Below are 15,786 nucleotides of genomic sequence, written 5' to 3'. Positions count from 1 at the left end.
TAAAAAAATCATCAGGTTTTGGGTAAGCTGCAGGACAGAGTACTTCTGTCAGTTAATGTCTGTTCAAGAACTGTCCCAGAAATTGAATAGACAGTGGAAACAGATATTGGGTCACAGTTTTGCAGTGCATATTTATTCCATTTTAGTCTTGCATTAGATGTCCTAAAACCAGATTGATTTTCCCTCCCCCTCCACCCCTTTCTGGAATCATGACATGACAGTCCTTCACTGGCATAGTTGTGTTGGTATAATCGTTACACAGCAGAAATGGATTAATTAAATTCATCTGCTTGCCGCCTTCCCTGGATGTGCTCACTACAATGAGGCTTGGCCACAGGGGCCCAACTTGGCCTACCCTCTGTGGCCTTTTTTTAACGTAGCCTAGAGAAGGGTTGTGAGAATAACGGCGCCTGAGTCCTGATCAAATAAAGGGGCAAAGGAGGAGAGCAAGGTGAGAACACCTTGTCAGCTTAAAGACCTGTGATGGCATAAGTATGTGTTTTGGCTGTTGCAGGTTTCCTGTTTAACTTAATGCTTATCTTTTAGGATTGCATGTTGCAACAAAACTATTGAAGTGAGGCTTATTTTTCTTGCTGGATTCTGCATAGCAGCAGCTGTTGTCTGGGCAGTGTTTCGAAATGAAGATAGGTAAGTGAGGCATTCTGACTTGAAAGAGTAATATGAATAAATCTCATTAACAAACTTTCCATCATGCAACTAATCCTGGAATATGGCATCCTTCTAAACACCACTGCCAATTTAAAAGGGCATAAAAATATTTATGAAACCTAACAAGCATGGGAATAACGGAGAACAAAGCTATACAAATGAACTGTATGGTTATTTGGAGTTACAAAAAATTATGAAGGTGAGGAGGAGCTCAATTGCTAATGATGACCACAGAGGGGAAAAAGTGCAAAAATAGAAATGTAAGCATAGGACCATAAATAAACAATGTTATAATACAATCCTAAGTAGCATCTTGAGTCAGACATTTTAAGCAGGTCTTCCAATCAACAATGTAAGGTGTTAAGCAAGTGAGCAATCATACAAGTGAATAGCAGGGCCCTGTTACGGCCTCTGTTCAGCTTATTTTCTCCATAGCAAGTTGGTAAGGAACACTTACCAATTTGTGATCACAGGCTAGTGTAAACTGACTATCTTGAAATGAGAATCGTTGTGTTTTCAGTAGCAACACTTCTGAAAAACTAACTCCATGTTTTCCAATCCATCCTGCAATTTTGCTATTTCCAGTAAAAGCTAAAATTGCTATTGTCTTTAGATTTTTAGCAGTGAGCTTAAATAATATGTGAAAACTTGTTCTTATTTTTAGGTGGGCTTGGATTTTGCAAGATATTTTGGGAGTTGCTTTCTGCCTAAACTTTATTAAAACACTGAAGATGCCCAACTTTAAGGTACTGTAAGTTGCTGCTCTTAATAAAGCATTCAAATGACATGCATATATATATATGTGTAGTCCCAGGAAGTAAGTTTTCAACAGCCAAGAAATAATTAAAAACAGCAAAGAGTTATTTTTTTTAATATTGTAGTTATTAAAAAAAAAATCCAGTTCTAAATGTTATGCCAGAATAAAAGCATTATTGAAAAAATTGTGATACAGTAGTGGTACTGAATCTAACAATGCAGTCCTTGAAAACTTGTGATAATATTTCCTTCTTTTTTTTTTTGCCAGTCCTGTGTGATACTTCTAGGCCTTCTCCTTTTATATGATGTGTTTTTTGTCTTCATAACACCATTTATCACAAAGGTATGTCTTTGAGTTTCTCTTTAAAATAAACAAACACAAAAGTTCTCTGGTCACAGTAGCACTATTCCTGTCAACCAGATGAGCATTTTCAGTATTCTTGATGCATATATGCTGGCTGACTTCCCCTCCTGCCCCCAAGACAGCAGTGACCTAAATTTTCATTTTGCATGTTCCACAGAGCATAATGCATGTGTAGGTGCCATAAACTTTGTTATATGACTAACTCAACAGCAATCATATGACCAGCAGTAAGCTGTCCCAGATTATGTGACAGGATGATGATGAAAAATTACTGTCTTCCAGTTTCCTGGAAACTTATGTCAGAATGGGCTGTAGTACTTGCTGCAGTGCTGACTTGCAGTATACTATGAACTGTATGCAAGTGTATTTTCTTTTCTTTTGAAGCAGAAAGCTCATGGCACAAAAGGCTGACGCATTTTTAGCAAACCTTTTGGCTACACCTGGTGTGGGTTTTTTGGGGTGTGCGTGTGTGTGGAGGGGATTGACACTCATTTTAGGCTGGGCTACATGTTTTTAATTAAAAAAAAATATATATATATGTATATATATAACATTTTATGATTTTAGTGCATTCCTTCTTATAGTCAGGATTTTTTCCAATTCTGAATTGTAAGATGAGGTACAAGCAGTTTTTGAGTGTGGTATGAATGTTTTGGTATATTAAACCACTAACTTTTTAAAACAACCTTAATTTCAGAATGGGGCGAGTATAATGGTTGAAGTTGCAGCTGGTCCTTTTGGAAATAGTGAAAAGGTAGGAATAATTGTTTTACTCTGTGCAACATACAAATACTGACATTTTGTAGCTAATTCAATTAGCAAATAGTGTGCTTTTCAGCATAACCTTCTCACAAAATATAGCCAGCTTTTGCTATTTTCTTTTAAGTATTAAATACCTGTTGACTTGGGTTTGATCCTAGAATGATGGAAACTTGGTGGAAGTCCCTACTGAACGCTCAGCTCCCCATGAGAAAGTAAGGATTGTATTTCAGATACTGGATTTTTAAATCACTCCCTCTGAAAAGACTATTCTTTTGGGGAAAATCTGACTGTCCAAATTTCTCTTCAGGGCCTGGATATCATTGGTCAATACTCTATAGTTAGGATAACAATACAGACTTGTTATTCTCATTTTATGGTTAAATGTCGTCTTAACTTCTTTTGGTGCTTGCATATTATTTGTAAATCTGAAATTCCGATTTACCTATTGCCTTAAGTTTATCCACTCTCTGTGTTGGTTTCTGGTTTTTACTTTAGGTTTTTACTATTTTGAAAGTCTGCATTAATGATATATTAAAATTATATTGGAACTGTTTCTTCATTCAGAAAAAAAACAAAGTAAAACACCAACAGCAGGACACTGTAGATTAGATTTATGTGGGCTTCTAAAATACTGTTTTACAGTTACCTGTGGTTATTAGAGTGCCTAGACTTGAATACTCTGCATCAACACTGTGTGACATGCCATTTTCGTTGTTGGGTTTTGGAGACATTATTGTCCCAGGTGAGCAGCTGTTTTTGGCAATTGTAACTTGTGGTTCAATATTTCATATTTGCTTCTCAACTGACTTGCTTTGGAGTTCATTCTACCAAAGAATTACTGAATCAAATGCAGCAGTTAGATCTGTTAGTACAGAATACAACAAAAGCCACAATATAAGAAAGCTTAATGTATTAATGTTTTATAGTATACTTAAATAGTCAAGTTCGGGTTTGTTTGGGGGTTTTTTTTGCTTTTCTATAGTGCTCCATTATGTACTTACAAGTGCCATAGGTGAGTTGTTAGTATTAATTAAATCTCCCAGAATACTTTCTTTCTGTGAGATTTCTAAGACTTCATAGTGATTTTGTATCATGGACTACATACTTAGAGGTGAGATAATGGAAAATGCATTTGCTGCTTTATCACAAGTTTTTCGATCTTCTTCGGAACTGAATTTTGCCATGGGTGGACTTGGAATCTTGGGCAAATTACTTAAGTCAGGCACAAAGCAGCATCTCCTGCATAGAGCATTCTTCCCTATCCTGTGATTCGTACTGAAGCAAAATTGCTGATTGTTAAGAAAGAGTATTAAAATACCATTGAAGGAAAGTATTAAAACTGGGTTGTTACTCCTCTGTATTAGTGACTTCAAAATAGTAAGTAGCACATTGTAATTAGCTTGCTTTAGAAAAAGAAAACCCTTTGATACCAAGCTCACTAGATTCTTAAATTGGTTCTTGGCTTTCCATAAGGTGATAATTTCCAGATAAGACACTGGAAGAACATACGACAATGGGAAGTCTTACTGTAAATTTTCTTTATGCTGCTTTGATTTGGAGGCGGGGGAGATATTTGGGGAGGGCTAAATATTTCATTACTCTTTTCATTATTTTTTTTCCTCTTCAAGGGCTTCTGGTTGCCTATTGTCGAAGATTTGATGTTCAAACAAGTTCTTCTTCTGTATATTACATTTCCTGTACAATAGGTAATTATGTGGCACTTTAGCAATGTTAATCTTCATGCTAGCTTTTTTTTTTTCTCCCTCCCTCTTAATGGCAGAACTAAATAGCTTTCATCAGGTAAAGGTTCAATATTGTCAAGAGTATCTCCATAGTGTTTTTTAATGTACCTGTCTATATTTAAGGCGAGTGTTCTCTAAGGTTTTGAGAAAGCTTGCAAATGTATAGCAATCTTTTTTTCTTCAATTATATTGAAAGAGATAAATATTACATTAAAAAAATTTTTTTGCTTACTACTCTAGTGACTTTATAAAAATTCACCTGTTCTTGACTCTGTATATGTAAATATCTTTTTTTATAGCTTATGCCGTTGGTATGGTGCTGACTTTTGTTGTTTTGGCACTAATGAAGATGGGACAACCTGCTCTGCTCTATCTTGTACCATGTACGCTCATTACTAGCTCACTTGTTGCTTGGAGACGTAAAGAGATGAAGAAGTTTTGGAAGGGTAGCAGTTATCAGGTAGGCTGGATGCCTTGTATATTTTTGGTTAATACCTTTGTGTATATCCTTCTCTAAGTACTTCTCTAAGTACTTAGTAATATATTACCTGCAATCCAATTTTTGCTAGTCTTAATGGTGGTTATCTTCCAGAAAGAATAAGCAAAAGTAGACTTTACTCTTAGAAAATCTTAGCCTAGTAGCTAACATGACAGAACAAAGCTTAAGGGACGTAGAATAGCTGTTTCAGTATTATCTTAAGGAAGAAAAAAACTCTAAAACAAACAAACAGAAGAAACAGAACCCTCAAAAAACACAGACCAAGTGACTTTTTTCCCACGTTTTTTCATGTTTTTACAGTCTTCATCTATCATCTTGATGTGGTCTAACTTGGGTCACTGAGTTGAGTTTGCAGATTCCAATCTGCAGAAGTCCTATATTAAGATACAGTTTAAAAAAGTTAGTGATCAACTAGAATTTTAGAAACTAGTTTCCATGCATCACTGGTACGTTGTCAGGGTTATGTGGAGGACTCGGCAACAAAATAACTGAGTGGTTATATAACTGTGTTCTGTCAGTGCGGTCGTACACACTGTCTTTTAGGCACTCTGTTTCCCCTTTGGTTACCTCCAACACTACCCAGGAATTGTAGTACTTTGCATGCCACCAGCATCTGCCTCTGCCTGTTGACATGTGTGCATTTCCCCTGAGCTTGTCCTAGTTGTGGTAACTGCATGGTCCAGTAGCCCATGTGAGCTGGCATCTGTCATAAGACAGACCAGCCTTGAGATGGTCTTAGAGACCTCAAGTCTACTATTGTTAGATTTCAAAAAACTACTTTTATGTTCTGTATCTAGGCTGTGTTGAACTCGGCTCAGAGAATGGATGTAGAGTTTTGGCTGGGGGAATGATGGAATTTGATGTTAAATTGATGGAGGAAAGGTATACCTTCTGCTTATCCAACTTCTGGATTGCAAAGTTAAGATGAAACAATGGAAGCTGAGTTTTGTTAATTCCTGTAAATATAAAACTGCAGTCATACAGATCCTATAGTATTATCAGCTAAACACTGCCTTTTGGTGACCTGGCTAATATTCCACACCTGCTTCAGCTGAAGGCTAAGTTTGAAACTACTTGGGAAAAGATCTTTGGCTTTAACTAGGCTGCCTACCTCTTCGTCTACAAAAGAAAAAGGGTTTATAAAGTAAGGACATTACAGTATAGGGAATAGCTGAGAATGAGCTAAAGAAGAGTAGCCTTCTCCTTTCATAGGTCCAATGAATATAAATGTTTCTCTGTAAGTCAGAATGAATTTGGATTACCATGCACTTGTATGTAAACTGGAGACTATTTGCTATTCTAAAATGCATAGCGCTGCACATACAAAGCCAAATAACTCAGGGTCTGTTGGGGAAAGAGAGTTAGTTTCACCCTTTATTTTCCTCACTTGAGTTCTGAGTAAGATTGACCTAAATAAATCTGGCAAGCTTCTTTTTAGCAAACCAAACTTTCTTGCACTTCTCATAGCAAAACTCATACTTGGAAGCATTATGTTGCCATAGTAGTTATTTCATGTCCTTTCAACTGGTTTCTTGAAGGATTAAAACTGCTCTGAACTTCAGTTTGTTTTGAGGTCAGATGACTTCATATCTGGCACAATTTAAAATATTGATTTCTTACCCTCCCTCCCGTTAGATTTGTCTGTGATTGAACACCTCATGTAACTTTACTAAAATTCCTATTTTTCTGTAACTGTGCATAGAAAAACTTCTACATTCAGTTTTTCCCAGAGGATGTTATTCGGGTTGCTCTCATTTACTCATTTACAGAATCCTGCAGTGCCGTAGTGTTGATCTTTCTCACATGTCCTTCCAACATAATCTGTATTTTGTTACTGAACTATGGAAAAAAAAAAAGTCCAAGTCTTCAGCTCTGAGGGAGAAAAGATGTAGAAAGGCAATAGATGACCATCTTTTGCTACCTCGAGCCTGCTGAAAAAATGCTAGCTTGGACTGGACTAGGGCTACTCCATCAGCTGCAGACTTTAAGGGGTGAACAGACTTTTGCAGAGATCTGCTTTGTCCTCTGCGGACAGAGAAACCTTGCAGACTTGTTAGGGTAAAGGTCCTAAGTGTAGGGGTACAAGAGCCTAGTTTGACATGGACAGTGTTTTAGATAACTATACGTCATGAATGCTGCTATTTGTTTGTAATTCATCAGTTAGCTTTTTTGAGTTTGGGGTTTTTCTGATTTTGTTGCATATGATTTTAATAATGGAATGAATTCTATTTAGGTATTGGACTCCTGCAGGACGCCTTTGCTACAAGGTGTGATTATGGCCTTCTTTTAATGCAATTTTATTAACCATCTTATGGTTTCTTTTTGCTATTTTTTGCCTTTGCTTCCTCTTTTCTTTCTTTTTTGCATCTGTTTTTCTTTTAAAATTTTATGAATAATTCATTAGAAGAGGGCAAATGACAATTTCTGAATACTATTTCTATAAAATATTTGACTTGAACAGAATTCAAGTAATTTGACATTTGAAAATTTAAATACCCTTGTTTATAGCATTGGCATGAAGTTACCTGGGAAAAGACTTTCTTATCCAAGAATAATTTTGTATGAATTTCTGCAGCAGCTTGGCTGCCTCTTTAACAGTTGACGAAGACTGTCTGATGCTGCCATTGCCATGCTTTGTTAGAGTAATAAAAGATGTTTTTCCTCCCTTACTGTTCTTATGCCTATCTGCTCTCATTTTTCCAATCAAAATGAAAGTGTTTTTTAATTTCTGACAAAACAAAAATGCAGAAAAATGTGCTTGAAACGAAATCTTTAAGTGAAGACAAGCTGCAGAAGTAAATCTGCTGTTATATATGTTTTTTTTTTTTTTAAAGGAACACAGGAGAACTTAATATAAAAGACCAATGGAACCATGATTCCTAAGACTGAAGGGAGGCCTTGTATGCCTCACTACTCCATAATTCCCCAGTCCCTCTGAGTACCTTCAAACACTTAAGATTGGTGTTAGTTACCCTATTGCTATCTATGTGGAAATACTTATATTTGCAGGTGAACTAGTCCTTCACCTAGTTTTTCTGTGCCACTGCATTGTTGTGAAAACCTGCTTAGTGCTAAGCAATAATTCTGTTGTCCTCTGACTCTGTGTTCAGCGTTACAATTTGCCTTTAGTAACCATGCCTACGATCTCCCTGTGATGGTGTTGCTCAACAGTAGACTTCATCCCTTACTGTCTGCAGTGCTTGCTGTGGGGTAGGGAGCAAGGATTCGGGCCAGCTTCTGCGGTCTTGCTGCAGTTTCTAGTCTGTGGCAAGAAGCTGGTTTCTTTCCTAGGCTATAGCTCCTGACTGTTAACACTGATAGTGTTTATTTCAACTGTCTGTTGTCTTAAGCACAACATGGGAAAAGCAATGCAAGCTTTCCAGATAAACTTCTTGCAGAATTTAAGCATCTAAATATAATCTTGCGCTGAATTAGAATCAGCAGTCTAGAGTTAGTGATACATGTATTTATAAAGCATAATTTGTCTGCCCTACACACTGAATGAATTTTCAGAAAGTGAACTCTGAGTCAGTGTCTTAAATTCAGAATTTAAGATGTGTATTTTTTCATTAGCTTCTTTTGCTTAATAGAGTACTTCAACAATTTAAGTCTGATAAAAAGTCTTAATAGAAAAGAAAGTAAATACAAACCCAAGAGAAGGTTAGGAAGTGGGAAAAGTTGAGTGCAAATTAAAATCAGATGGTGAGCCTATATTTTTATAACTTAAAACTCTTCTATCCTGCTGTCTGCACTCAGTTCTTGGATAGGGTTGCTAACACCAGTTTTTCAATTACTACTTTGTACATATGGGAAATATTTGACTCTCTAAGATAGCGCTAAGGTCCCTTAATTCTTAGCTGAGAGCATTTCTCTTTCTGCATAATGATGCAGTCATAACTTCCAGGTGTGCTGTGTGTGACTTTTTATGGATTTGTCTTGATTAATATTGAATCACTGCACAGGAAAACATTTTAACAATTCATTGAAACATAGGTCTGTCTTGGGAAAATTGCGCCTACTTCCCCCAGTCACGTGGACAGTATTGCAGCTGTGAAGTGTACAGGAAGAGAGGAAGTGGCTTTGTGTGTGTGTGTGTGTTGCTGAGTTTTTTGTTTTTTGTTGTTTTTTTTTTTAACAAAAAAAATACAGATAGTATTTTTAGTTTGTATCAGTGCAATCTATTCAGTCTTTTTAGTAACGACATGAAAAATCTACTGGAGTAATGCAACGTCAAAGTCTGCTAGGTGTAAGAATACAGTCTTGCAACTTTTTCAGAATTTGTCAAACTTGAAGTGTTTAGCAAACTTTCTTACCTCTCTCTGAAATAAAAAATAAACAGGCTTGTTATTGGCATGTTACACAGTAGGCACCTGCTGTTTAGTCCTGTAAATTTAAATCATGTTTTTGAGATACTTGCAAATTAATCATAGCTATGGGTTTAAGAGTTATGTGAATGTCACATCATCAGACTGAATCTCACATTCATGTCTGTGTATAGATGTTACATACTTGCTTACAGGTAGCAGTTGGGATAGTATTTCTAGTTTGTTTTTTGTTGTGTCTTTTTCTTTTTTTTTTTTTTAGTTCATCATGTTATGAGATAATTTTATAACTAAAATAACTTGATGTTTTATTTATCTTGACCCTCTGCCCTTAAATTGTCAGAAATCCAGATGCAGGAGAAAAGCTCATGAATCTCTTCCACCTTAAAAATGTTAGTCAGCTCTCCACCATACAACATCTGATGCCTTTGGCTCTTCCAAGGCTTGAAACAACAGTTTTGGCCAGAATTTTAGCACTGTCCTTTCCTCTTGCTGCTGGCTGTTGTAAAGGTTCTCCCTTCTTCTGCCGGGGGCTCTGAGGATGGACTAGTCCTGAGGGAACCTACAACTGAGATGCGCTTATGGAAAAAGCTACTCAGTATAATCTTATGGATTTAGAAAGGCATCCGTTGTCCCTGTCTTCAAGTTAGTTGTGGGCTCTCCTTGTTTTATATGTTGGAGAGATTAGAAATAAAATTTTTTGGCCTTGTGGTATTTTTGTATATCAAAAAACCTCAAATACCTTTATGTTCTACTAGCCATTTTGGTCCTGAAGTTAACTTAGACATCTCATACATTAAGCAAATACTTCAAGATTTAAATACACATGATATCTTCAGCATAAGCACATTCTATGCTACTTACCTTGTTTTAGGATTAAGAGAAGATTCTTAGGCTGTGCGGTGCACTGAAATTGTTGCTGATAGTGATAATTCTTGTCAATTTGATAGGGAATTGTTTTACAGAAATACTTACCAAGAGCAGCTTCTTTATGCCAGCTGTTGGATGATCCTCTCTCTAGGATAAAGGCAGCCATATGGCATTAGTTTATGTAACTTAGTATAGGTTTGATTTTCTTCTGGAAACATGCTTGAATCTCCATTTAAAATGACAGTTTGATTTCTCTAATTGTAGGGAGTATTTTGCTTTGGGTGACTTGATGTGGACTTTAGTCACAGTGCAGGGGCAAGTTTCTAGATGCAGTGAAGTGAATGTAGATTGTCATTAGCATGAGAGGTATTCAGCATTAGACTGAGTGTGCGCTATTGCTGTAATTCAGTTCTTAGCTGAATGAAAAGATGAAACCTGAAGTTGTTTAAGTCTGACAGATGGAGGGAGGAGTGTGAAAGGCCTTTTCTGGTTTTGGTCATAGTTTGATATTGTGGCCAGTGTGCTGTCCTAACCTTACCACAATTCCCAGTGACTTGTTTCTGCTTTGGAACTGTCCTCTCCACTTACTGCATGGCATGCTGGTACGTCTGCACTGGGAAACAGCTTTGTTAAACAAACCTCCATTGAGTAAGGTATGTTCGTATACCTTGTGATGAACCAGTTGTGTTGGTATAAAAGAGAGTATGGCCCAGAGATGGAAACATGGCTGGAGAAGGGGAGGGATGTTAATGGAATTACTTCTGGCCCTATATATAGATTTATGCTAGATTTAAATGTATACCACACAACGTTGTTGAAGCCTGGCTCTATCTTGCCAAGGCTCCTCCAGCAGTTGCCAATAAGGCGAGAGGGTAATCCTTTCCTTATCACTTGAAAAGCTACCCTTCTTAAAACCCGTGCATTCAGTAGCTCTTTTAGAAACAGGCAGCCTTTTTACTACTAGGCAGGAAACGTCAATATGGGGAAAAGTATGTAGGGTTTTCTGCCTAGCATAGGAAACAAGGGTACTTTTGATTCTGAAAGTATCTTGCCTTTATTCTAAGGTATCTGTGACTTCATCTTGCCACACTGGGCTTATGAGCTCTTTGACATGCTCTATTTTCAGCATTCATTTTACTACTTTCGTATTTTCTATCTCTGGTTGTCAGCAGTTAAAACTAGTGCCCAGTCCTTGGCCTCTTGTTTCCCAAGGTTAACTACAAAGCCCTCAAGTTAATGGGTCTCAGTTTGTCACACTAACAAATATGTGGTGCTGCCAATGTAACTTACTCAATGCCTTGTCCCAGGGATGAAACCAGAGCCTTCATTGCACTCTAACAGTACAACAACAGATAGGGAAAACAGGCTTCTTTTTAACCAGGAAAAATACAAAAATGTCCTGTGTTACTCAGGTGACTTCTAACCAGTTACTTTAATCTGAAACTATAACCAGTCTATGTAGTAATTTGGTTTCGATTGTGTTCTGCAGCAGGTCTTTACAAATCCACTTCCTTTTTTATTTTTTTAAGATAAAAGGAAATTTTACAAAGAAATGTAGCTAATACAGTTATTTTTTCACTAACTGTAATATAGTTAGCTTTTATTGGCATGAAAAGAGAAGACAGTCTTTTCTGTTCAGGCTGTCGCTGACTGTAAATATTAAGCAGGATCCTGGGGTCTATTTCCAGTTCTCCTAACTGTGCCTTTGAAAAATTTCCGTAAACTCAATTTCCAATTTTTTTTTTTTTCTCTCTGTGTTTAATTGTTGGAACACTTCTGTCTCATAGGTTTAGTTTCTTGTAGAAGACTTGGATCCTTGGATGGAAAATGCTTTCATAGTGGAAAGCATTAACTAAGAGTGTTTTGATTATTTGGCTTGAATACTTTTCTCATCTGTAGAGGACTTCCTATCTATATGCTGCTAAAACACTCTAACACTTGTTTAATTATATTTCTCTTAGCTAACAAATACTTTGGACCAATGGGGGGAAAAAATAGTATTTCTGTATAAAGAATCATCTTTGTTTTACATTTAGATGATGGAACATCTGGATTATGCAGGAAATGAAGAAGGCACAGCAACAGCCAGTGAACAGCCTGAAGGACAATAACATGTGGGATCCTGATTTAAAATAGTGTTCAAATTTTCTACAAATGAATTACAGTAAATTTGGTTAATTTTTACAATAGATTATTTCACATTCTGTGTAAAAGTTTGGGCTTTTTTTTTTTTTAACCTGCACCTATATTTTTATGGAAAGATATTGTTAATGACATAATTAATAGATTTGCATTTTTACAGCCAAACCATAGCTAGTAAAACCGTGCCTTATTTCAATTTAAATAAAAGGATATTTTCTATGCAATTTTCCAAACGTGTTTCTATACAATATATTTTTATACAAGTTTCTTGCCCATATCACCTTGAAGTGTGAAATGTTTTCTTAATTTTTATTAAGATTGGTCAAGTTTCATTTCTCGAAATCAGTAGTACCCTTCATAGAAATTTTTTCTTACAGATTTTGAATGCAAAGACTGAAAGCAATGAAACTACAGGAACTAACAAATGAAACTATAGTTCCATTACTACAAGTAATGGAATAGACAGTGCGTATATTAATCTACGTACATTGTAAGCCATAAAATAGATAACAAGGCAACTTTAACTTTTGGTGGTGGGTTGTTTTTTTTTTTTTTTGGATTGTATATATTGCCAACCATTTTTAAAAAATTGGCCCATTTACACAGTGGCCTGAGAAATTTAGAAATTTAAATGCAGCTCCTGGGATAGTTAGCAAGCAAGATGGTGCTAATGGCAAGAGGCTTTTTGCTCAACAAGTGTGATTTAATTATTTGGGGGATAAATCCTAAAATTTTAACTCTGGCCTGGCTCTTCTGCTACCAATTGAGACTTCATCTATATTTGTGGCCTTCATTTGGCTGTGGATCAGTTCAAAGGGGTGGTGGAGAAAAAAAGGACAGATTTTTCTAGCTTTGCATCTAACCAGTCCTGTATTTTGGAAACAGTTTTGAAAATTCTTTGCAGTTGATAGAAAAACAACAGGTTTGAATAGTGCTAGTCTTTCTGTGTTAGTTAAGGCCAATGCATGTGTTTAACTTGTGGTTTAATCCTAATTTGTCTTAGCTTTTAAATACTCTAAAGATTTGAAAAGGAAAATTAGTTTAAATCATTAGTTTGCATTTAGAAGAGTTTTTGAGTTTGTTTGCTTGACATGTTTTCTTTTCTTGGGAAACTGCAAACTGAGGGGGATTAGGCATAGAAAATTTGTATAGTTGTAATGCTAACACTTTACACCAAAGAAGACTGGAGAAGGTAACAACAGGAAACCACTGAGTTCACTTATTGCTAACGTCAGGTAGTCATTAAAACATTCTTCCTATTCTTTAAATGAATGTCATTCCTGTAGTCAGTACAAGTTTGAGAACCCTGCAGAAAACAACTGAATAAGCACATGCTGGGCAACGGCAATGCAGGCTTTCCTGCACTGCTTCACATAAGTGCCTCAGTGTTGGTCTGAAGGTCACCTCTAGACCTTAATAGATGTTTTGGGGTATGTCTGCTCAGGAAAACTTACCCAGATTAAATCTAGTTTAGCTAGATTTACTTTGGAAGTATGCTAATTGAGACAAATCCATATTGGCAGTTACAAAGTCTTACCACAAATCTACTGCTTTACTTAATTTATATCAAGTTTAAACTTTTCTCAAGAGTCCTGATGTAGACAAGTTTATAGTCTGAATGTCAGTTGTTGCCATTCACACAGATTTACGATGGTGGTTGATATGGGTGAGATAACTATCTTAATTGCAACTTCCCTAAGACGACAAAAAAGACAAACAGTTTTCAGACATTAGTAGTTGCCCCTCACTATTCTACTGATCTAAGTTTGAACAGAGAGCCTCAGAATGGAATGATTTTTGCACCCCATCTTAAATTTTTATTTCTTTGAGGCAGCTGGGCTGACTGGCACTTAATAACAAATTACAGCATACCTCAGCATTCTGATAGCAGACTGCAGACTTCTGTTCTGATGTGTTGTCACGCTCTCTGACAAGCCCGGTCTCTGCCAAACTAAGTGTCTGAAAGTTCTTTGAAAGAGGTAAAGAAGTCATAACTCACTCCAACGTCATGCAGTACTCAAAGCCCTTAGAAGCTTTATAAACCAGTGTAATATGACTTCTTTTTCTCTCTGAAGTCTTCTGTGTAGAGGATTTATTAAATTTTTAGCTATAATTGATAATGGAGCTGGTATAAATTAAGACCTTTGGCAACATACATAAGTGTATTCAGCAGCTGGCTGTGGAAACTGTTTTGCTTTGTGCCTAATTATGCTCTATGCCTGATCATGCCTGAAGTTTCACACACATGTGCTGCAGTTTGATGGGATGTAAACTAACTCTTTTTTCTTTTGAATGCTTAGGTGCTTTGTTTACAAAAATTAAGAATGGAGTTTAAGATTTTGTATAAATAATAGGTTAGTATTGACTACTGAAATGGGTTTTTATAAGTTCAAAAGAACTGATTGCAACACTCTTAGCAATTTTGAATGTTGTAATATTAAATTTGATTGGGCTAAACACTATGTTAAAAGCCTTTCTAGCAATACTTAATATAAAAATCTTACTACTTTTCATTGTATGTTTACTGACAAAACCCCTGTCCTCACAACTTTTAAGTTATCACTTTAAGAATGTTATTAATAAATGTTACTTCTAAAAAACCCCAAATTTGAGTAATTGCTTTGTGCTCTTACTATTTGTCTTTTCTTATTGTGAATATTCAAGGCAAAACAGTAACACTTCATAATACTAAGTGAACTAAAATTTCATGAGAACATGAACAACATGTAGTTGTGGTTTTCATCCATCCTGCCTTAAGTATCAAAGTACAATTCCAATATAGAAAGTTATGATTCTGTTTGTAAAGAGCTCTGGTGGCTTTTTTGTGTGTGGCAGAACTGTTTGTGAATTGAGCTACATCAATTTGACTGATCCAACTCAACAAATACTTGTTGCATTGCTGTTAGTCATGTAGCTCGGTGAAAGTATACCTGACAAACAGGGGGTTAGAAATTCCTGTTGAACACACATGGAGACTTCTTGATGGTAATAGGCATATATGCATTCAGCTTAGGAAACTACTGTAAAAGTATTGTTCAACCCAGTGTACTTAGCCTTAGACATGAGGGGCAAGAAAAAAACAAACTTCAGTCTTGGAACCCAGGCTAGGTTGGAAGTGTTGGCCAGAAAAAAAAAAAAATCACTTAACCTGAGTACACTTGATATGTGATCCTTGAGACATCCTTGGAACTCTGTGATACTGTGCTCACATTCGGAGTTGAACAGATTTTAAAATATTTTACTGTCTCCTGTTGATGCAATGGAAGTTCCAGTAGCATTGACTCACAGTAACTGAGTACTTAAATAGGAGAAAACTCTCCAAAAATCTGTATCTCTTTCAGCTTGAAGAGAAGATGGTTGTCTTGTGATGCTTTCATTTGGCATTGGAAGCTGTCTTGCACAAGTTATGCAGGAAATCTCTCTTTCCACTTAACCAAGTTTGCAGGATGGAGGAGAAGCATTAGCTGTTATATTTGAGTCATGTTTAATAGCATTGAAACTTGTCCTTCCATAACTTTTTTTCCATAGGAGCTTGGACAATTAAATGACTTAACAATTTTAACTGGGTGTTAAGCAGATAGAAAGCATACTTGAGTTTATTCATGTATGAATAATTTTGGAATAACTCTGAAGCACAGACACTGTCAGTCAAGAATAAGA

The 15,786-nt window shown here is 36.2% G+C and overlaps 1 protein-coding gene across 4 annotated transcripts in view; it reads left to right on the top strand.

The window, feature by feature from the left end:
• Nucleotides 1–14,733, top strand: part of SPPL2A (signal peptide peptidase like 2A) — a 29,914-nt gene extending 15,181 nt beyond the window's left edge. The window contains exons 8-17 of one of the 4 annotated variants that reach the window (XM_067305218.1): nt 547–648; nt 1,334–1,415; nt 1,694–1,768; nt 2,487–2,543; nt 2,710–2,763; nt 3,194–3,293; nt 4,180–4,257; nt 4,593–4,753; nt 7,026–7,059; nt 12,021–14,733. In XM_067305218.1, coding sequence (XP_067161319.1) covers nt 547–648; nt 1,334–1,415; nt 1,694–1,768; nt 2,487–2,543; nt 2,710–2,763; nt 3,194–3,293; nt 4,180–4,257; nt 4,593–4,753; nt 7,026–7,059; nt 12,021–12,052 — 775 coding nt within the window. In that variant the 3' untranslated portion in view covers nt 12,053–14,733. The remainder of the gene's footprint in view (nt 1–546; nt 649–1,333; nt 1,416–1,693; nt 1,769–2,486; nt 2,544–2,709; nt 2,764–3,193; nt 3,294–4,179; nt 4,258–4,592; nt 4,754–7,025; nt 7,060–12,020) is intronic. The other 3 variants (XM_067305220.1, XM_067305217.1, XM_067305219.1) reach the window with 3 other exon arrangements.
• The last annotated feature ends 1,053 nt before the right edge of the window (nt 14,734–15,786 follow it).

The sequence above is a fragment of the Apteryx mantelli genome, chromosome 15, assembly GCF_036417845.1.
Source record: "Apteryx mantelli isolate bAptMan1 chromosome 15, bAptMan1.hap1, whole genome shotgun sequence".
Lineage (NCBI taxonomy): Eukaryota > Metazoa > Chordata > Aves > Apterygiformes > Apterygidae > Apteryx > Apteryx mantelli.
This window is presented reverse-complemented; position numbering and strand designations above follow the sequence as displayed.